Source organism: Parus major, chromosome 14 (assembly GCF_001522545.3).
Source record: "Parus major isolate Abel chromosome 14, Parus_major1.1, whole genome shotgun sequence".
Classification (NCBI taxonomy): domain Eukaryota; kingdom Metazoa; phylum Chordata; class Aves; order Passeriformes; family Paridae; genus Parus; species Parus major.
In genome coordinates, this window is record NC_031783.1 from 14428557 (window position 1) to 14452093 (window position 23537).

Genomic DNA, 23537 nt, shown 5'->3' on the forward strand with positions numbered 1-23537 from the left:
ATATATAATTATATATATTATTATATATAATATAGAATAATACAGAATAAGGATATCATATAGAATATATAATATATTATATAATATATATGTATATTATATATAAAATCATATATATTATTAGATATAAATATGTAATAATATAGAATAAGGATATTATATATAACAAATATATTCTATATTATATAATTTTATATATTTTTATATTTTTTCTATATTTTATATATAAAATATATAAATTTCTTTGCCCTGTTTTTAATGGATTCTAATTGCAATATTTTTTTGCAATTAGGGGAATGTTTTACAGATTTAGAGGTCCCTGTCCCAAACAACTCCTGCAGCTCTGGGGTAGCTGAGTGGGGAAGGAAATGTGAATTTATAGAGCAAGTCTGGCTGATGAGCTCCTCCTCCAGCAAATAAAAACCATCATCCCCCATGCTCTGCATGCAGGAAAAAAATAGGAATTCTCTGGAAAAGGTGGAATTTTGGGTGGGTTTGGGAATTCCTGTGTCCTCAAACCCCCCAGTGACAGCAGGAGGAGTTTTCCTTGGGAATAATGGGGTTCAAAGCAGGTTTTGCTCTCAATTTTTATTTCCCAGGAAGATACTGAAGCCAGAATTAATCATCAGAACAAGGCGGTGAAAACAATTTAACTCAAATATTAAATGATGTTTATGATTCCCAGCTGATCCAGGCTAAGTGGGACATGGATTTTCCTCCCCTGACAAATCAGGTGATAAATGTTGTCTCTCCCAGCAGAAAACAGCCACAAAATCACTTTTTAATGGGATTTATCCCATTAAAAATATCACTTTTTAATGGGATTTAGGCAATCCAAGTGGAATATACTTGGAACCAGCAGAATTTCTGGGTTTGGACGATGTGCAGGTCAAAAGCTCTGCTGGTGAAATTTACCCTCAAACCTGCAAAATCCAATCCAAGTTTTTCCTTATTACCTGTTGGGAATGTTTCAAATACCAAAACGTGAAAAAAAACCCCACATTTTTAATTAATACTTTTATTAACTCATTATAGACACCTCAAAAAGGAAAAAACGGTGATTAAGATCTAAACCCCAACCTAAAATCTGGGAATTTGGTACCTGCCCTGCTCATACCTATTAAAAAGGAAGAAATCCCTGGAAGAATTCCCGCTGTTTTTATGGATTCGGAGCGGGCGCTTTGCTTTGGTTTCCTTGGCGTTTCCTCGCGAGTTTCTTGGGAGAAATAAATCCCCAAGTGTTTTCCTGTCATCACATGAGCCTGGATTGATGTAATCAGCACCAGACACACGTCAGAAAGCTTCATGTGCTTCGGAAAAATACTATATTTTATTAATTCCTTGGTTTTTTTTTGTTTGGAGGGGGTTTTGTGTGTTTAAAATGAGCCTCGGGGTTCTTAATTTGTGCCAAAAATGAGAATAATTCCTGTGAGTTGGTGGCACCACGAGTGGGGTGGAGATGGCAAAGTGAGGGTCCCTTTGTGGCAGATAACTTCATTAAAAGCTGCTTTTGTTATTAATTAAATTACTAATTACCCTGCTTTTTTATTTTTTCTTTATGCGTCAGTAAATCCGTGGGAAATTGTCGTTAAATGTGGCGCAAGATATTGAGTTTGATTTGTTCAGAAACCATGTTTGCATGTAGAAAATGCAATTTATGCAGGATATTTATATATTATTAATGTATTTAATATTAAATATTTATATATTTTGATAGTTCTATTTTCTGTGTTATTTCTATTTTCTGTATTATTTCTATATTTCCTATTTCTGTTTTCTGTATTATTTCTATATTTCTATATTATTTCTATATTATTTCTATATTATTTCTATATTATTTCTATATTATTTCTATATTATTTCTATATTATTTCTATATTATTTCTATTTTCTATATTATTTCTATTTTCTGTATTATTTCTATTTTCTGTATTATTTCTATATTTGATATTATTTTTATAGTTTGATATTATTTTTATAGTTTGATATTATTTTTATAGTTTGATATTATTTCTATAGTTTGATATTATATTAAATATTATATTAATAAACTAATATTTAATATAATATACTAGCTCTTATTATATTATATATTATTATATACAATTAATATAGTATAGTATTATGTTATATACAATATTAATAGAATATGTTACTATATTAAATATTATTTATCTATTTAGATATTTATATATATAATATATTTATAATTTATTCAGGATATTTTCAGTCATAGCAAATCCCTCTAAAACTCTTTGAAATCTTTGTGTTTCTCAGTATGGTGGGTGGGTTATTTTGGGTTTTTTTGGGTTAATTTAATATGCTACAAATACATTAATATATGCAGATAGATAAATCCAAATTAAGTGCTGGGATTGGGGATGTAGTGGGAATAAAAATTTGAAGAATGGCATCTTCAAAGCTGCTCAGCTTTGGGATTAAAATCAGTTTTAACAGAATTGGTGATTTTACAGAAAATCACCGTGCTGGGGCTGGAGGGAATTCCAGTGGGAAAAGCAGGAAATTTTCCCTGGGAAATGCAGACCTGCTGGGATTTGGGGCAGGGCCTTCCTTCTGTTCCTGCTGCTTTATCCAAGGAAAGGGAACAATTCCTTGGAACGCTGAGGAGCCCAAAAATTCGGGAATTTCCTCTTTTTCCATTCCCACCAGCAGCCTTTTCCCATTTGTTCCATTTTCTGGCCTTTCCCTTATTCCTTATTTGCATTTTCAAAGCCCAAATGTTGGAAGTGAGGAGCAAAACCAACACAAGACATCATTCCCTCGAATTTCTCAAGCCCAATTTTAATTCTTTTGCTTTTTCTTCATTTTGTTTTGCAGGTATTCCTTTGGTAAGTGACTAAAAATGAGCCCAAAGCTGCAGTAATATTTTATTGATGCATTTGTGGGTATGTAGCTTTTCCCTTCTTCCAGCTTGTTCACTCCTCCTCTGACATGTTTAAAATTGTTATTTTTTTTCCTCTTTCTCTGGTATATTTAAATTTAATTTTTTTAAATTTAAGTATTTTTAATTATTATTTTAATATTATATTTTTAATATTTATATTATTCTATATTATATATTCTATATTATATATTCTATATTATATATTCTATATTATATGTTCTATATTATATATTCTATATTATATATTACTATATATTCTATATTATATATTACTATATATTCTATATTTGTATTTATATTATTCTATATATTTTATTGAGTTTTCTTTTATTTATGATTTAATTTTTATTACATTTATATTTTTATTAAGATTTTGATAAGCTTTCACTGTGTTTCTTTCTGCCCAAACGCCCTAAAAAGAAAGGAAATTCTGGAAATTTAGGCTGAGATCATGTTTGGGATGAAGGGAATGAAGGACATTCCTGGCAGGGAATCTGTTCCTCCCAAATTCCCTTTCCACAGATATTTTGGATATCAGGAACCTCTCATTCCTATCCTGGGATTTTCCTGGGATGAGCTGCACGTGTTGTTTCCTTGGAGGTCGGATTTTCTTTTCCCAGTTGGATTTTTTTATTCAGTTTTCCAGCCCATTCCTAAATGGAAGATTGAAATCCTGCTGGAAGCATTCCTCTCTGTGGAAATCTTGGGAAAACCGCTGGATTTCTGGGAATTCCTGCCATGGAATAACATTTTCAATCAGCTGTGTTGTGTCCCATCAGGAATGTGCCGTGGAAGGGGTGGAGGAGGACTCTGGGTGAGGGTTGGAAATGGGATTTGTGTTCCCAGCTTGTCCCAGTTGGAATCTGGTTATTCAGAAGGGAATGGTTCTGTTCCACTGGTGTCGATCCCTAAATCCCTACGATCCCTTTTCCTTCTGGGAATTGCAGAATCCCCTCATTCCCAATGGATTGTTCTGGAATTCAAGCTGGTGCTCTCAACTGTCTGAGGGTTTCTGGGAATGTTGAGCTTCTTCAAGTGGAAAATTTTCCATTCTGATCCATAAAACCTTCCAGAAAATTCCTCCCTGTTAGATGTGGATATTTAATCATTAAATAATTAATCATTTAATCCAGGACAGCACAAACCCCGAGGACTGGAGCTGCTCATCCTCTGGATGTGTCACTGATGGGTGACAAAAAATTGTTGGGTTCTTTTTTTTTTTTTTGCTTTTCAAGTGGTGTTTCATATTTTTTTGGCCTTTCCTTGTGTCCCAAGTGGAGATCCCTCTCCAAGGAGCCCTTTGTACGCAGTGGGGTCTCTCCCTTCCCCGTTTTTGGCGTGAGGGCTCCTTCGGAATGAGATGAAGGAGATGTAAATCTCCAGTTCCTTTTGTTAGAGTACAGGAAAACCACAATATTTTTGTTATAATATAGCTGAAACAACAACATTGTCATCCATTGCTGGGGCAGTACATTAAATATTGCTGAGCTCTGGAAGCCTCATTCTTTGGGAGCATCCACTTCAAAGCAAGATCCTTAAAAAACAAAAATTCCTGGAGAGTTCTTTGTAAGTGCTGACTGTTTCCTCTCCCCCTCCAGGAAGTGGGGAGGTTTTTTTATTTTGCTCCATCTCAGGATGGGTTTTGGTAGCCTCTATTCAAACTCCAGGCTGTCCCTGTGGATTTTAAAGAGCTCCAGAGCCTGGAAATAACAACAAGCTGTGGGATCTGCTGGTATTGCCACAGGTTTTGCTTTTTGCTCTTAGTCCTGGCAGGGAAAAGCGATTAAAAGTGCTGGAGGGAACGAGCTGGGAATCAGGAATGTGGAGCACCAGGCTGGGCTGTGTATCCCTGGAAGCTGAGGAGCTGCTCTGGGATGCAGATCCTGGAGTGGGCATCAGCCAGGGCTTGTGCTGCTCTGGATCAGCCGAGCTGGGATCACTTTAGGCTTAGTTTATTGTTGTTGTGAGGTAAAGCTGGCTTTGGACCCAGCGTGGTGCCCTCGGTGCAGGGGTGGTGGCACCTGTTCCCTGTGGGTGGGCACAGATCCAGATCCAGGGCCGCTTTTCCTCCTTATTTTTGGGTGAGGCTTGCTGGCTGGATTTCTGGGATGGCTGGATGTGCTGCCTGCCTTCACCAGGCTGCTCCTCCAGAGCTTTCCTGGCTTCTCCATCCTCAGCCTAAATCTCCTTCTCGAGCTTGGCTGTTCCAAGGCCTTTCCCTCACGTTCTCCCTGCTGGAGCCCCTTCCCAGGTGGCCTGGCCTGGCTCAGCTCTGCCTTTCCCTTTCCTTGCTGCTTTCTCCTTCCTGAAAATTCAGGAGCTGTGTTCTCCTGGCTTGGAACCAGACCAGAACTGCCCCACCAGGTCTGTGGTGGTGCCACCTTTGCTGTTCCTCACCCTGGGTTCTCTCCTGGAGCAGGAGGAGCTCCTGGGGAAGCTTCTGCCTTCCAGGACTCATTTTATTCCCCCAGTGGAAATCTGATTCCATGTAGGGATTTATTATCCCTGCTCTAGCAGAGGCTTGGGAAAGGTGCTGCTCTTTTCCAGGCTTTCTTGTCCTCTGTTTTTCTGCTCTGCATTCTGCTTTTGAGGAGCCCCAGATATTCAGAAGAGACTTTGAGGATCCTGAGTCCTGCTTGGTCAAAAAAAGGTGGCACTGGGGAGTTAAAAGCAGGAAAACTGCAAGGATGGAGTGAGTTTGAGTGGATTTGTGTTGAGTGAAAATCAGGGAAAATGAGGTCACTGTCCAGAGAGATCCTGAATTATCCCAGTGGTTATCAGATCCCTGTTCCCAGCAAGGAGCAGGCAGGAAAGGCAGGAATGCATCTGCTGCCCTCGTGGCCATCAATGGGATCATTAAACAGAAAGGATGGAGGAGCAGCTGATCCTCTTTGACTCCTGATGCTCCAAAGTGTCCTGTTTGGAGCCAAAGCAAATGTTTCCTTAGGGATCATTCCAGAGAGCCTGGCTTCTGCACTCCTTGCAGGCCAGAATTAGAAGCACATTTTAAAAGCAAAAGCTTTTTTTTTTTTTTGTTTTTCCTCCCCCCGCCTCTCCCAGTAAACTTCCTTGTTAATTTTGGTGTGGAGAGAAGACAATTCCTGGACAAACTCCAGAGTTGTTTTTTTTTTCTGTTATCTGTAAACATGGAATGAGCAAATAACTGAGTTCCTACCCAAAATGCCCCCCAATTTGATATTGCATCTATTAGCTCAGAATTTGAGCTGAAGTGTGTTTTGATTAGAAGTGGAATAAAAAGTTGAGAGCCGAGTATTTGTAATTCTCCATCACTTGTTAAATCCTCGCTCTTTGCTTCAATGCAAATTGTTCCAAGGAGGATTTTCTTTTAAAAGGTCTTCAGGGATCTCGAATTTTAGATGTGCATTGACATAAAATTAAATGTTGGAGTGCACAGCTGGGGTTCTGGGTGAGATGGAGAAGATATTTCTGCTCTGTGAGTGTTCCCAGGGAAAGGGGGGAAGTTTTCCTTTAGCTGCACCGGTCTGGAGAGCAGCTCTGTGGTCATGGAGGAAAATGAGAGGAAAACCAAACAACTGAGCTTAAACTTCACTGGTTTAAGGTTTGGTGCAGGTCCAAAGCTTGGCTTAAGGTGCTCAGAGCTAAGCTGGAGATTCCTGCAGACCCCTCTGCACTGGGGGAGGCTGCCCAAGAGAATTCCCTGGCAGAGAAGCTGTGGCTGCTCCATCCCTGGAAGAGTCCAAGGCCAGGTTGGAGTAGAACTGGGATAGTGGGAGACTTCCCATGGCAGGGGGTGGAGCTGGACCAACCCAAAGGTCCTTTCCAGCCTGGAGCAATGTGGGATTCTGTGATGTTCCACGTGACAGCACAGGATTCCCATGCTGGCATCCCATGGTCACTGGGGAGAGCAGGACGTGGGGCTGGGCTGCTCCGTGGGATTCCCAGAGAACTTTGCTCCCTTCCCAGCAGCAGAGCCTGCATCCCAGTATCCCAGAACCCCTGGGAATGGTGGGACACCCTGCTGGCCACGGGCTGCTCTTTATTCATCCCCCCACGCCAGGATGGGAGGGCTGGAGCTGCTTCCCAACCATTCCCATTCCTGCCTAATATTGGGATCTGCTGTTCCTATTGCTGGTGTAAGAGTGGGAAACTTTTCTCTCTGTCTTATTAAATCTATTTTTCAAGCTGTCACTTAAGCAGGTCTAGTGACAGAGTCGGATGTTTATGTGGCCCTGGACACTTGAACTCTGGTGTTTTCAATCACAACAGCACCTTTTGCCAGCCGGTCTGAATTAAAAACTCCCCCTGACCTTTTACCCCCGGCCCTCTTAAATTCATGCTTTAAAAACAGCTTAATGAGGGGTTTACTGGCCCAATTGGAAGTTTTTATTAAAACCTATTAGTGAGCTGGAGTAGCCTGCCTGAAGGAAACGATTAGGCCGGAGCAGCTCGGCTCAGAGCTGGCCCAAAGCCACTCCAGGTTTTCCCTAAACTGCTTCCAGACCCACGTTAACCCCAACGCTGCAGCCTGCGTGGAATTCATATCCTCTGCTTTAATTTATGGCTTGTCTGCTTCCCTGCCCGGCCTCGCTCTTTGGGTTTGATGTTGTTAGGCCTGCATGAAAGGGCGGCGGGGCCTTCGCTCCGGCCCCGCTCCTTCGGGATCCTCAATTAGGGGGAGCGTTCCCCCAAATCTTGGGATGTGGAGCCAGCTCCCGTGGTCCTGGGGAAGGTTTCCATGAGGAACATCCCAGCGTGGTGGAGATGGGGATGTGCTGGTGGAACTGGCGGGGTTTGAGGTGGAATTGGGTTTTCTGGAGGACGCAGACCTTGGAGTCGCTGCAGGGTGGAAATCCCAGCTGGCTTCTGCTGTGGACTTCCAGATGGATCTCAGCTTGTTTTCTCTAAGTCTGTGTTTGAAATTAAAAATTAGGCCAGTGGTTCTTGCCTGTCTTCAAAATAAACCTTCCAAGGGTGCTGAAGCCTTGGAGATGTTATCTCACAAGTTCTTATCTCCATGGATTTGAGGGATACAGGCCAGAGCTCCAACTTCTCAGGGAAAACCTCCAGGGAAAGGTGGCCCTGCCCATGGCAGAGGTTGGATGGGATGGGCTTTAAGGTCCCTTCCAACCCAAACCATCCCAGGGTTCTGTAAAGCCAAACCAGAGGTTGAGATTTGGGCTCTCCCTTCTAAAACCTGGTGTTAGCCTGGAAACGAGCCAGATTCCCTCCCAATAAGACAATTGGAGCAAAATAAATCCAGATTCCCTCCTAGTAAGACAACTGTAGCAAAATTAATGGGGAAAAGAAGCGGGAAATTGCCAGGATACCAACCAGGCTCCTGTTTAATGGACAAACATTTTGGTTCTGGGATGCACCTTGAGTGTGATAAAGCAGAAATAATCCCAAAACAAAAAGCAGCTGGTCACTCTCCACACCCAGCATTCCCCGAGTGTCACCTCCTGCCTGCATTTCTCCTGGCACATGGATGCACTGACCTCGGTGCATTTAAAAAAAGAATGTTTAAGGAAAAATCTGCCATTAAAGTTATTACTGTAAAGTAGTGCCTTTGATTGCAGCAATTATGCAAATGAGCTGAAGGGATAAAATACTCCTTAACGAGGCCTGATGGAAATGGTGGGGCTGGAAGGAGTGCAGAACTTCTCCAAAAGAACTTTCCATGCATGGAATTTTTCTTCCAGCCCTTTGCCGTGTTCCTGCATCTCGACCTGTGTCACTGCTGACCGGCCTGCGGATGTGATTTTATTTTCCCTTAATCCAGGAATGTAAGTGGGTGGAATGGGAACGCTGGCCTTGCAGAAACTGGGAAAACCTTTCCCTAAGCAAATTGTTTCTGCACAGTTCTTGTGACCGACTTTTGGCCCAGCCTTGAGAAAAAGGAAACAAACAAAAATGCTTTTTGCAGGCAGGGGTTTCGTTCTTGGGAGAAATTAGGGAAGAATTTACCCATGGAAAGGGTGGTTGGGCCTTGGAAGGGGCTGCCCAAGGGAGGTTTGGAGTCCCCATTCCTGGAGGTGTCCAAGGAATTCCTGGAGGTGGCACTTGGTGCTCTGGGCTGGGGATGAGGTGGGCATTGGGCACAGCTTGGACTCGATGATCCTGGAGGGAATCCTCCTTTTCCAACCTCTGCGATTCTGGGATTTTGTGATCTTGCTCTAAAAATGGACTCGGAGGTCTTTCCCAACCGTTATGATCCTGGCATTCCATGATTTCCATCAGGAAAGATGGATTGGACTGGGTGACTGGCAAGAGTGGGGATCTCCTTCGTTAAGGCTGTCAGATTGAAGCGTTGCTCCATTAATTGGAATTGTCTCCGATGTTTGTTTCAAAGCTGAGAGTTGGATCCTGGTCTCCCATCATTTGGGAAGATGTGGCCTGCAGTTAGATGGGAAATATCTGTGTTAAATGTGGCTGAGGGAATTATCTCCCAGTTTGGACTGGGTTAAAAAACAGGGAAGGGCACTTTTTATATGGATGGATTGTGAGAGGATAAAGGGCAGAGCTCTTAAACTGCCAGAGGGCAGGGATAGGTGGAATATTGGGAAAGAATTCCTCCCTGTGAGGGTGGGAAGGGGCTGGAATGGCTTTCCCAGAGAAGCTGTGGCTGCCCCTGGATCCCTGGAATTGTCCAAGGCCAGGCTGGAGCAGCCTGGGATGGTGGAGAGTGTTGGGATTGGAACTGGATGGGCTCTAAGATCCCTTCAACCCAAACCATTGATGATTCTACACTAGGAGAAGGGCAATTAGTTTAATTAGCTGTAATTGCCCTTGGTGTGGAAGACTGAACCTGTTCCCAGGTTCACCTGCAGAGTTTGATCCTCCCAGCAGGAGCTGGCTTATCTTATCTTGCAGGAGCCTCTCTGTTATCTCTCCCAAGCTTACCCTGGATTTGTGTGAAGCCTCCGGTTAAACCCACAGCCTCTTCCCACTTCTCCTTCTGAGCAAGAGCAGGAACAGGCCTGGGAATCTGGGAACTTCCAGCTCAGTTCTTTAAAAAATACCAAAATCTTCCAGCAGCCTTTTCCCAGCGAGGTGGATCTGAACTGCAGCTCACGCTTTGAGGAGGGTTTGATGTCCAAACATCCCAGCTTGGGCTGATTGCTCCTTCTGTGCTAAAAAAGGGATTTTTAATTTTTTTTTTTAACCAAGAAAAGCTCGTTCCAAATTCACTATAAACTGGGGAAGTGCTGGCCAGCACCAAAATGCTGCCACCACTTTGGGCTGAAGTTCAGGTGGTGTGACAGTGCTCAGGGTGGGACACAGCACCCGCTTCTCTAGGCTTTGAGGAGATCCCATGGAATTCCCCAGCTGGAATGTGGCTGGGAGGGGGTGATAATTCCCCCACTCCTTCAGGGAGTGGGAATTTTGATGGCCCCAGCGATCCAATCCCAATTTTGTGCATCCTTCAGGATGAGCCCCAGCTGTGCTGGGAGCAGGGATGGGAGGTGTGGCACGGCCGGTGTCACCTGCAGGCTTCTCCCGTTGTCCTGTGGCACAGAAGGGTTTGGAAAAGAAAATCAGGGATTTGGGACCTCTCTGAACCTGCAGAGTTGTGGTCACAAATCTCCTGGGAGTTGTTGCTTCTCCCTCTTTTGGTTGTTCCCATTTTGTTACAAAGGATGAATTTTCCCTCTGGAAAACCGGAGCAGAGTCCCTCAGCGAGGCTGACCTGCAATACCCACACAAAGTGCTCCTGGAAATTTTGTATTGTGGGATTATTTTCAGCCTTTTGCTCTATTTTTGTTTTTAAAAGAAAACAACAAACCCAGACAAGCGTTTTAAAGAGGATTTTTGGCAGGTGTTACAGCAGCTGCGGAGGACGTTGGCTTTGTTTTATGGAATTGTGGAATGGTTTGGGTTGGAAGGGACCTCAAAGCTCATCTTGTTCCATGCACAGGGACACCTTCCACTATCCCAGGTTGCTCCAAGCCCTGCCCAGCCTGGTCTCCACCTGATTTATGGAGTTCTGCTGGATTTTAAACCTCTGTGCTTGAAGGATCTTGAGAAGCCAAGTGATTTTGGCAGGTTTTATCCCTGCAGTGTTTGCCAGCTGTCCCAAACTCCAGGGAAAATCCACCTGCTTGGCTTCACCTGGGAACAGTCAGCTCCAGGGAATGTTTTGTGAGCCCAGAACCCACCTAAAAGCAGAATCCACCTCTAAAGTGGGAGATAGGAAGGTTTTCTCCGTATTTTTAGTGAGAAAGACGAGCTGGGGAGGCTCCAGTGAAAACAATGGATCAGTGCTGGCTCCCCCAGGCCCAGTTCCCAGCATGGAGCTGTTTAAATTCCCTCCAGGCTTTTGATGGAGGGAGGATGAGAGCTGGGCAGAGCTGCCTTCAAGGCTTGCTTCCATCCAAAGTTCAGGTCTGGCACGAGGGAAGAAGTTTGGTTTTTAGTTTTGTATTTTCCTGAAGTTAAATAAACCTTTAGGCACAGAGGAACCCCTGGATAATCCCAAGAAACCAAAGGGCATCCAAGGAGCTGCTGGAGTTCTTCTTTCCTGTTATCCACTGTCATTTCCAACATCTGATTTCTCTGCTGCTCGTTCCCATTCTGTGCCCTGATCTACATCCCATCAAAGTTTTCTGGCAGTGATTTGTGAGGATGATTCCAGCTCTTCCTATGGAGTTTTTGGAGCTCCATTTTTTTCCTGGGAATGACGAGCCCTGGTGGGTGTTCTTCTACGGAAGAATTATCAATTAAAGGGTTGGGATCTTGGCACTGGACATCTGGGGGCAGCTGGAAGTTGTGTGGGGAGCTCTGAGGAAGGTTGGACCCTCTTTAAGGAATCCAACTCTAGGGATATTCTCCATCCTTTTCATGGACCTGGGGTGTGGAAGGTTGGGTGGAAGTCCGTGGATTTTGATTCCTTTCCATCAGAAATGTTTGATGAGCAGAGAAGAACTTTGGGTCAGGTTAAATGGCCTCGATTTTTTTGTCTTTTATTAATCAGTGAGAAGCTTAAAAAAGCTCTTGGACTGGAGCACCTTCTCCATCTCCCTGCAGGATCCCAGCTGGAAGCAGCCACAGCATTGCAGTGGAAATGGAAAAAAAAAAACCCCATTTTCCTGCCCATTCCTATCTGGTACTTTCTTTTGGCCATGGATTAAAAATCCATTGGTCTGAGCAATAAAATTAAGGTTTTTTTTCCAGGACATTTATCCTGTGTTCTTATCTATTCTTAGCCCTTTTTTCCTGCTGGAAGGAGGAGAAGGAATACTGTGGGATTGGTCTTTTTTCCCTTCTTTTAAGTTGTCTTCTTAAGAGATATTTATTTGACAACTCGATGCTGCTGAAGGTTAAATTGTTTAATTGTATTTATGCTGGCAGAGCCCCTTTTGGAATTCTCTGGGATTCTTCACAAGCCTCGACTTTGAGGTTTATTACATTTTCTGTGTTCCCTCCATGCATCAAAACTGGTGGAAGTGAGAGCCAGAGGTCAAGTTTGATCTTCCTCTAAATCCAGACTCCTTGATCTGCCTGGAGCAGGGAACAAAGTCCATGAATGGAGCTGTTTGTGGATTTCTTCTTGAAGTTCCTTTGGCCAAAAACGTTGTTTCCTTGGAATTATTTGTGGGAATGCGCTGGGGCTGAGCAGATTTCTGGGTCAACAAAAGGCAAGTCAGGGTTTTTGGAATGGATGCTGTGGGTTTTTTTGCCTTACCATCTTTAAATTAGGAAGAAAACACGTCGTAGTTGAGAGGTAAATACAAATTTGGACAGAAATGGTGTGGTTTTAGTGAGTTTGTGCATGTGAGGAACATCTTAGCAGCTGGATTTTCTGTATTTCCCTGCCTCTCCTCCCTTTAAATGGGAGCAGGAGCTCAAGAATGACTGAGCATCATTAAAAATCAGGGTTGGAAGGGGTTTCATGGGATTTCACTGCACCTTCTGAACTCCTGATTTGGGGTTAAATCAGTCCAAGATCAAATGTGCAAAAGCTGAAGGAAAAGAGCAGAAAGTGGGTGCCGTGCTTGAGCCGTGTCCCAAAAACCTCAGGGAGCTCAGGAACGGAGCTGCCACTTCTCCTGCTGTCCCTGACATTCATCTGTGCACAGGAATTTCCTGGGGGTCAGAATCTTGTTGTGTTTTTCTGTCATCTGTGGCATCTTTGCACACAAGTCTGCTTCCTGCTGAGCCCTGTGTGGGCTGCCTCGATTTCCTGAAATATTCCCCCGGCCCTGGGGTGTCCCATGTTCTCATTCCTGATTTCAGGGCAATGCTACCTAGCCAAATATTTCTGGCCACCCCCTCACTGCATCCCTGAAACTCCTCGAGAGATGGGGATTCATTTATTTACTTTAAGCCCAGAGAAATCATTTTCTCATGGGCTTTTTTTTCCCATCCCCGAGCCGGGTGAAACCGCAGCGTTAAGCCATCCTCTTCCCAGCCAGCCCTGGGAAGCTGAAAGGAGCCAAGGTACATATTTGCTGTTAATCTGAGCAGATAAGTGTCAGGATTTCAAATTCTGGCTCTGAAATCTCCGCTGTACCTCAGCTCTCGTGCCCAGACCTGCAGCAGTCGCTGCTTTTACGGCAACTCTGGTGTTTTCCTGTTCTTTTTGTAAGGGATGCATCCCAAAATTACCTGTCCTAAGGTTCCTTCCAGCCCAAAGCGTTGTGATTCTGTAAAAGAAGAGTATTTTTGTGCATAAAACCCAACAGCATTTAAAAACTGGCTGGTTAATAATTGTTTTAACAAATAACAGCCATTTTCCATTTGGATTTGGTTCTCTTTTCTCCTTTCAGATGATTTTTAACCAGAACATAGGAGAGAAGGCTCCAGAGTCACTTAATTTTGGTCCTCTGGAGGAGCCACAAGAAACATGGAGCTTTTGCTGTGCTCTCTTCCCTTTATTTCCACATTTTTAGGTACTTCAAAAAGAATTTATCTGTAAAATCTGTGCTTATGTGGTCACTTAGAGGGGGAGGAGGTGTGAAAGGATCCTCAGGGGGAGAAGAAGGATGGAAAAGGTAAAGGATGATGGGCAGAAACCTGCAGGGAAATGTTTTTGTCCCTTGTTTTGGGTTCCTGAGGGAATATTTTGGAAGGGAGAAGCCGTGTGTTGTCTGCCAGAGTGAGGGCACAGCCCTTTGTCACCCTTTGTGACCAGGACAAACACTGCCAGGACCTTTCTGTTCCATTTATTGCAGCGGGGGAAATCCCAGGTGGAAATCTGGGACAGCATCAGCGCACTTGGATTTGCCCAGCTGTGCTGGATGTCCCAGCCAGGGGAAACACAGCCTGGACAGACAGAAATTCCCAGAGGGATGGGAAGGGAATGCCAGGGTGGTGTCTGAGGGGATAATGCAGAGCTGTAGCTCTTCCCATCTGTCCTCTGCTAAGCTTTAAAATCCCACTTTTCCCCCCCTTTATCACAACATGCAATACAGATATTTTCCATTCTCATTTGCATGGCTTATTAATATTCCTAATAAATTCCTAACAACATTCTCCTGGCTCATTCAGCTTTTCAGGCAGTGGCCAGGGAGAGGAGGAGAACGCTTTAAATCAAGATTTGATGGTTTGGAATTGACCCTTTAATGTGAAGAAATCCAGCTCTGGGGTTGATGTTTCCATGGAACAGCCCCGATGTGAGCTGGCTGTGCCCGAGGCTGGCGCTGCCTCCGGGGCCGTTCCCGCTCTCCTGCACATCCCTGGGCACAGCACAGGGACTTTGTCCCAAAAGCTCCAGCATTTCCAGGAGTTTGGGCTGTCAGGCCCCTGGGATGGGAGCTGGAAGCTGTGGGTGCTCCGAGCCCGGAGAGCTTCGATCCCAAAGCGTCATTTGGGATTTAACACCACCCCCAAAACCAGGAGTGATCCTGAGCCTGGAGCAGGGATAAATCCCATCCCTGGGGGTTTTCCATGGGCTCCTGGGTGTTTGATCCCTGCTGTAGCTCCTTCTCTGTCATGGAAAACCCTTCCTCATGTTGGGCTGGGTTGTGTCAGCCCTAGGATGATGATTTCATGTCTTCTTAAATTTATTTTAAAAGAAAGTCACAGGATGCTGATATTTCCCCCTCCAGGAACAGGGAGCTCTCAGAGGTCTGCAGGGAAAATGCTCCAGAGATGCTTGAGCAGGGGAATTTAGCCAGGACTTTCTGGCACACAGCTTGGACAGTTCAAATAATTTATTAGAATATTTTCCCATCTGTTTGTTATTATTAAATATGAAGGACCGGTGTTGCACAATCTTTACCTTTTGGATTTATGGCCAGAAGAAATCGGTGGAGGTTTTTATTGAGTGCCTTTTAGCTCTGACTCAGTTACAAACAGCATTTTGAACTTCTCCTCGGTGAGGTTGGAAAGTAAAATGAGATTAAAGCAGCTCCCAACACGTGCTGCTCTTTAAGGGTCAGCACTTTCTCCTTGGAAAATTATCCTGTGCAGGAATGTCTTGAAGAGTTTTGAGTTCATTTTTGAGTCCTGGGATGCCACAGATGCTGAAAGCTCCCCTCTCTGCATCAGGAAGAGGATCTGGGCTCTTTGGAAGTGCAGTTTTCCCTCCTTTGGGAAGCTTTGCTGTGCTTTCTTTATTTCCACATTTTTTAGATACTTCAGAAAATAATTTATCTTTAATATCTGCGCTTATGTGGTCACTGAGAGTGGGAGACTCTCACTTTATAAAGGGTTGTGATCTCTTAATCCTTTTCTGGCCCAACTGAGAATTAGGAATTAGATCATTTTTAAGGTCCCTTCCAGCCCAAATCATTGTGATTCTGTAAAATAAGAATATTTTTGTGCATAAAACCCAACAGCACTTAAAAACTGGCTGGTTAATTATTATTTTAACAAATAACAACTATTTTCCACTTGGATTTGGTTCCCTTTTCTCGTTTCAGATGATTTTTAACCAGATTTCTCCCTCCTGTTGCAGCCAGGGTGTCACTGGGGTGCCAGCCGTGGCCTCAGGTGGTTGATAAATCACCAGGATAAGCAGTGCTGGTGTTCCAGCTGCCTTCCCACATGGTTCCAGTTAGGGAACTCCAGCCCCCAGCTTCCCTGACAAGTTCCCCATCAATGATTGAACGTAACCAAAGCCTGGGCAGTGATTTCTGTCGAGAAATCGAATTCATTCTTGGAGCAAGAGCTGCTGCCATCCACTTGGAACTGCAGGATTAAAGCAGTGGCAGGATCTTTCCCCAGGTTTTTGGGTGTGGATGATTATATGTCTGGAAAACCCCTGAGCTATACCTGCTTTTTACAATTTTACAATTCCAGATTGGTTTTGTGGTGCTGAACACTCAAAAAACTGGTTGTTTTTGGGGTTTTTTTTGCTGGATCCTTCTGTTCTGGGTGCATGTACACGATGATCTCGACGGTCCCTCCCACCCCAAAGCACTGTAGGATTTTCAGCCTGATTTAATAAGTGCAGAGTGAGGACTGAAATCATTCATCTGGTTCATTTTAGGCACTGAAGTCATTTGGATTCCTTACAGGGCGAACAACTTTTGTGGTGCTGGGACATCTGTGAGGAGCTGTTTAATATCACTTGTCACTGCCCTGGCTGATTGTTGTTTTCATGTGGTTGATTCCAGCGCTTTCCAGCGAAATGTAAAAAGCTGCTGCTTCCAATGAGAAGCAGAAATCCTTAATTAGACGTGTTGGGAACGCGCTCACGAGCGGCCGTGGTGTCACTCACGTGGTGTCACCACCACCCAGGCAGCACGGGGAGCTCTGAGGTTGTGTTATCATGGATCCTCCCAGGACTCAGGGAATGGGAATATTTGGGGTAAAACACTCTGCTTTTCTGCTCCCCTGCTCTCTGGACCGAGAAGGCTCCGTGGTGTTTGCTGGGGGCATCTTTGGAGCTGCCCTGCGTGGATTTTTTGCTGGATTTTGTGATTTTCTCCAGGAGCTGTGACAATGAGGCTGGACAGGCCATGGCACTGATTCCCAGAAAAGCTGGGGCTGCCCCTGGATCCCTGGAAATGCCCAAGGCCAGGCTGGACAGGGCTTGGAGCAGCCTGGGATGGAGGAAGGTGTCCCTGCCCATGGAAAGGGGGTGGAACGAGCTGATCTTGAAAGTCCCTTCCCACCCAAACCACCCCAGGACCCTCTGAGGTGGAATTCTCACTGCACTCTGTGTTAATTTATGCAACAATGGCTGAACTGGTTCTTTTCTTATTTATTTTTTAGGATTTCACCAGGGAGGTTTTCTGCCTTGGCCCATAACTCGGGTTTCTGACCATCAGCATTTCTGCTTCGTGTTTTTCTCTGTGTTTTCTCTTCGTGTTTTTCTCCTCTTTGCACTGTGCAGGGAGAGAAAAAACTTCCTAACCCAGCTGACTTTTTGCCATTTGTCCCATAATCACCAAAAAGCTGCTGCTTCCTCCTCCACCTCCTCAGATCTCTTTAAAATCAGCTTTTGAAAGCGGCTTTTTGATTTCCTGAGATCCACATTTGGTCTCCTCCCTCTTGCTCCCCCTTCCTTTGTTGCTGGAGGTTCCTGGAGGTTCAAGCTGTGGGTGTTGGGGTCACTTTGGTCACCTCTGAGCTCATGGTGTTGCAAAAGGCCTGGATGAAAGCAGCCCTGATTTCCAGCCCCAAAGCTTCCCTGGAGCTCATTGATTTCCATGAGGGATGGGGCTGAATGGAGACTCCTTTTTTTTTGCTTTTGTTGGGATGGAGGGATGTCCAAAAGGACCTGGAAATATCTATTTATTTATTATTTATTTAAATATTCCTATTTAATTGTAATCCTTGAGCGTGGACAGAGCAAATCCCCTTTTAGAATGAGGAAAAATCGTATTTAGATGATATTTCTAAGGTTTTGTCATGGTCTCTTGTCATTGCATTCCCAACACATATAATTAAGGATTTTGCTTCTCATTTGGTGGCTCTGGCTGGATCATTGCACTTGATGATTTAAGAGATCTTTTCCAACCTGAAAAATTCCACAATTCTCAGACCTTTCAGATCCCACCTCTGGTGGGTGCTGGTCAGGGATCTCTGCCTCGAGGTTAATCAATTATCCAATAATCAGTTTTTACTCCGTATACAAGCTGTGCTTTAAAAGCACCATTCAGAAAAAAAAGAAAAAAAATCAGGGAGGGAGAGCTGATATTCCATGAGAGATTCACTTCAAATCCATGAGGAAAATCATCCCCTGGCCTGGATTTATGTCCTGCAAACGCTCAGGGTGAAACTTGTGCTCACACGAGGCTAAATCTGGATCTCTGCAGGGCAGTGGGGGCCTCACGTGACTCAGCAGGAGAAATTTGTTTAATTTGCATTTTATTTCGAGGCTGGCTCGCTGTGTGCTGGCAGAAGCCCTTGCCAGGTGTTTTCATGGTGTTGGGTTTAATTTGTTACTGCCTGAAGTGTGTGAGCTGGGAATGGGATGGGGAGGAGAGCGGCTGGATCGGGGTGATGCCCAAAGAGACTCCTGGAACAGAGGCTGGACAGAGTTAAATAAATAAAATAGATAATTATTAAAAAGGCCTTTAAAGGATGCACCTTGGGCACTACAAGAGCCTGGCTGAGGCTACACCCAGGATGGATGAGGGCTCACGAGTTCTCACACTTTGATAAGTTCTGGTCCATTTCCACATGGGGGTTGATTGTCCAATTCCAGCTGCAGGTGATGCAGTCCCATCCTCCCAGACTGCTCTCCTCAATTCGCTGCTGCCAACACTTCTTGGGCCCGAGGGTGCAGCGGTGTCCTTGGTTCTGGGGCTGGAAAAGGATTGTTTTGTGTGCCTGGGCTGTGAGGAGAACTTGGTGACACTTCATGTGAAGTTCAGGGTTAAATCCTTGGTTTTTGGGCTGGGAAAGGATTATTTTGTGTGACTGAACTGTGAGGAGAACTTGGTGACACTTCATGTGAAGTTCAGAGTTACACACCAGTGCAGTACAGAATCTGGAAAATATGAGAGCTAAAGCTTGAGGCATCAGGGGGAACAGCTGCTCACGGGTTCTGAGGCTGCCAGAAGAGAAGAAAGATTTAACACCCAGCAAACACCTGTTTGGAGCAGTTCAGCTCCTCGGGCACATGGCACGAGGCCTGGTCGGGAGGAACAGATGGAATGAGCGTGGCAGGTTGTGCAAAAAGCTGGGAATCGCAGTGGGATGAGCGGGAATGTGCTGCTGGGTCCTGGTGTGGTGCTGAAGTGATGCCTCAGGATTTTGGCTTTTAAATGTTTCGTGTATTTGTAGCAGATTTGCAGCTGCGATCCCCTGCTGGTGGTGGCATCACTGCTCCCATTTCCCAGCCAGGCCCTCCCAGCCCTCCCCATTTCCCTGTGGGACACGTGGGCTGTGTGTCCCACAGGAATTTCCCCATGGAAAGGGTGGTTGGGCCTTGGAAGGGGCTGCCCAGGGAGGTTTGGAGTCCCCATCCCTGGAGGTGTCCAAGGAATTCCTGGAGGTGGCACTCGGAGCTCTGGGCTGGGGATGAGGTGGGCATTGGGCACAGCTTGGACTCGATGATCCTTAAGGTCTTTCCCAACTTTTATGATCCTGGCATTCCATGATTTCCATCAGGAAAGGTGAACTGGGCTGGGTGACTGGCAAGGGTGGAGTTCTCCTGCACTGAGGCTCGGATTCAAGCGTTGCCTCATTAATTGAAATTGTTTCCAACATTAGTTTCAAAGCAGAGTTGAATCCTTGTCTCCCATAATTTGGGAAAATGTGAAGTTTTGTTGGGAAGTACCTGGTGTTGGACTCAATGACCTTGGAGGGCTTTTCCAGCTGAAATCATCCTGGGATTCTGCCCCTTTCTCTGTGGCCAGCCTCACTCCTGCTGGCTTTGTCTAAATTTGGGGAGACCCTGGGAATGCTCTGAGCCATTCCTGGGGCTTGTTCCCCTCACTCCCTGGGATCTGAGGCACAGACCATTGGCCCTGGGAGGATTTTCAGGGATGGTCGAGATGTTGAGAATGCTGGAACAGTTTGGGTTGGGAGGGACCTTAAAGCCCATCCAGTTCCAACCCCAACACCTCCCACTGTCCCAGGGTGCTCCAGCCTGGCCTTGGACGCTTCCCGGGATGGGGCAACCACAAATCCTCTGGACTAGAGGATTTCAGGGAATGCTGTTTCCCATCTCCAGGGATATCTCACCCTCCCTGACCAGTGTGGGCACCTTCTCCTCACCTTGAGGCCAAGCTGGAGAGCTCCTGGAGTTCATAGGAACAGGGTTGAACTTATTTTCCTTCCTTGAAGACAGAGTAATTAAATCCAGTATGTACAGATCCCTCAAATTGACAGCCGCCCACAGAGCTAAAAACAGGAAATCCATTAACTTCATTATTTAAAAAATAAAATAAAAATCCTCCCAACTGATTCCTCTGTCACTTAAAGTTCTGCATGGAAGGAGGGCTAATTTAACGCTGCATTAACTCCCTGTTATCACCCTCCTGTTACCTAAGTAGTTCCTAATGACTACCCTGGAGAGCACTTGGAAGCTTTTAAAAGTTTTTATGTTAAATTTTATTTTTTTTTCTGGGTAGTTTATACTTTAAGAACAAAAGTTCCTGCTAACGTTCTCCCAAATCTTCCAACAACAGCCAGAACTTTTCTGGTGGCTACAGAAATGTGAGATATCCTCAGGCTGAGGAGACTTTGGTGAACAAGAAATGGGAAATATTTAGTGGTGGTGCTTGAAGATGGGGTTTGGCTGTGGGAAGCTGGGTCAGATCTTGGGTTTGTGGTGTCCTGGGGTTGGGGTGGAGGGCTGGGGTTACCAGCTCTGCCCAGGACGTGGTGCCAGAGAGAATTGTGAGCTTCAGCAAAGAGTTTTGTCTCTCTCAGAGCTCTGAAAAGCCTCAAGAGCCCATCTGTGAGAGGTGTCCCTGTGTTCTGGGCTCTGGGAGCGAGGCAGTGAGATCTGGGAGATCTGATGGGCAATTTCTTCCTTTTTTAATCATTTATCCTTCCTCATTTATCCCTTCTCTGTCTTGGTCCAGCTCTGCTTCTCAGAGCTCCTCAGAATTCTGGGAGGATTTTTTGGGGGTGACCTCAAAATGAAGGAACTGGGGGTGCTTCTGGTTTGAGTGGGACCGATGTTCCACACAGGAGATAAGTGAGGTGTTTGTGGTGAGCTGGCAGGAGCAGGATTTGGGGCATTTCTGGGTTTTTGGCTGGCTGGGGGATGAGTGTTGTCCAGACAGACCTTTTAGGGATGGTTTGGGGCTTTGCTTTCCTTTGAAGAAGTTGTTGAAGGATGGAAGGATCCACAGGGATTATCCAGTCCCACCCCAAAATCCCACCTGGGCATCCCTGGAGCTCTGGCAGCCTCGGGGCTGTGCCCATTCCCTGGGGAGCCTGGGCAGTGCCCTTCTCCCAATATCCCACCCAAACCTCCCTGCCCCAGCTCCAGCCACTGGCCAGGGAGAGGAGGAGAACGCTCTAAATCAAGATTTGATGGTTTGGAATTGACCCTTTAATGTGAAGAAATCCAGCTCTGGGGTTGATGTTTCCATGGAACAGCCCCGATGTGAGCTGGCTGTGCCCGAGGCTGGCGCTGCCTCCGGGGCCGTTCCCGCTCTCCTGCACATCCCTGGGCACAGCACAGGGACTTTGTCCCAAAAGCTCCAGCATTTCCAGGAGTTTGGGCTGTCAGGTCCCTGGGATGGGAGCTGGAAGCTGTGGGTGCTCCGAGCCTGGAGAGCTTCGATCCCAAAGCGTCATTTGGGATTTAACACCACCCCCAAAACCAGGAGTGATCCTGAGCCTGGAGCAGGGATAAATCCCTGGTTCTGCAGCACAATTCAGATATTTCCAACAGGTGCTTTGAGGCTCGAGCTGAAACCAAACCACGCTGGGTTTCAGGGAGGTGGGCTCGGGAGCAGGTCTAATTCCCGGGAAAGTCAGTCTGGATTGGATATCTCCCTCCCCTTGGCTGCTGGGCTGTCTGACACACAATATCCATAGGGAGACAGCTGCACTGGGAGCTGGAAAATCTGGATCTGGTGGAGCAGCATTTGTCTGTGCCGTGCAGACGTGCTCCGTGTAAATTTGACGTGTGGGTGTTTCTGTACGAAGAGAAACAATCGGCTGGTTTCACCTTATCCCGTGTTCCAGGAAGGGGAATTCATGAGAATTAATTATGTGAGCTCTTTCTAGCATGGCCAGGTATGAGGGTTGATTTTGGCCAGGTCAGAAAAACCTGAGTTTTGAGTCAGGAAAACAGAAAATAAGAAAATTCACTATCTCTGGATTTTATCTTGTGAAGGCTTTCAGCCCTTCCCTCCCTCACCGCTTTCTCCCTGATGGTCCCACAAGGACACAAACTGGTTTGGGATGAGGAGACTGGGGGAAAGGACTGTGCTGACTCCTCTGCAGCCGTGGCCAGGCTGTGGTAACTTCATGGTGAATTCATTTATGGCAAATAATAAAGATGAAAACTGGACATCGCTCGATGTCGAGCTACAAACCCTACATTGCATGAGGGGTTCGAGCGTTTGAAAGAGACAAAACGCTTTAAAACCCTAAAAGGAATAAAGGAAAGTGTGTTTAGGTTTGGGGTTTGCTTCTTTCCTTCCCTCCTCCCCTCCAGCACATCCTCCCTGTTCCTCCTCCTCCCCTGCCCCAGCAGAGACCTCTGGAAAATCCCAAACCACGGCTTTTGCCACACCGCGTCCCGAGCACGTCCCAAACTCTCGGAGCGCGTGTGAGGCGGGCGCAGCCGTCGTTGGCGGGTGATTTTATTCCCTTTTTTTTTTTTTTTTTCCCCAAAAAAACCCAGCCCGTGGCTCCCTCTCCGGCTGCGCCAGAGATAACAATGGGGGGCTTTGTGCTGCCCTGCAGCTGCTGAAATTTGACGAGATCCAAGTGAGGAAAACAGGAGCAGGTGGGTCAACAACGTGACCCTTTCGTTCCCAGCAGTATCAGTGAGCCCCGGGATGGAGCGGGAATAGGGATGTGCTGGTCGGGGCTCGGAGGATGGGAATTGTCTCTTGGAGAGAGCCCTGATGGGGTTTGCTGCTGTTTATGGGATGGGTTTCACCCCCAAAACTCCAGGATTGGGGAATTTTACTGGAGGAGATCACTGCTCCCTTCATTCAATGGTTTATTGGTTTTGGGATGCTCCCAATGGCCGATATCTTCCTTCCCATCCCACAGCCCCAGATGTGGCTGCTCCATCCTGGAAGTGTCCAAGGTCAGGCTGGACAGGGGTTGGAGCAGCCTGGGACAGTGGGAGGTGGCAGTGGATGGGCTTTAAGATCCTTTCCAACCCAAACCATTCCATGACTCTATCCCAGTTTCTTCTCTCAGTCCCCCCAGGTCATGGAGATGACTCCTTCATGTCCGTTTTTTGCTGCCCTACAAAATGTCAGGGGTGGGAGTTGTTGCAGTTGGAGGAGGGTTTGGGATGTGCTTCCCAGGGAGTTTGGGGCACAAGGAGGACGCGGCTGTGTTGGCCTCCTGGCACTGCAAACACATCTCATTGTGGAATCCTGGAATGGGATTGGGATCCTGGGTTGGGAGGGACCTTAAGTCATCACCTTCCTCACCTTCATCATTGCCCCCATTTGATAGCAGCGAGAGGAGGGCAAAAACCAGGAGAGAAATGGAGGGAATCAGCTGGGAGGGTCAGTGAGGAATCCTGGAGAAATCCTGGAGGGAATGATCTGGGAGGGTCAGTGAGGAGCCCTGGAGGGAATGATCTGGGAGGGTCAGTGAGGAA

General features: G+C 45.8%; 1 protein-coding gene across 2 annotated transcripts in view; it reads left to right on the forward strand.

Moving 5' to 3' along the window:
* LMF1 (lipase maturation factor 1) overlaps positions 1–23537 on the forward strand; it is a 143557-nt gene that overhangs the window by 18322 nt on the left and 101698 nt on the right. For both annotated transcript variants that reach the window (XM_015642937.3, XM_033517853.1), the window contains exon 3: positions 2839–2849. In XM_015642937.3, the coding sequence (XP_015498423.1) occupies positions 2839–2849 (11 nt within the window). The remainder of the gene's footprint in view (positions 1–2838; positions 2850–23537) is intronic.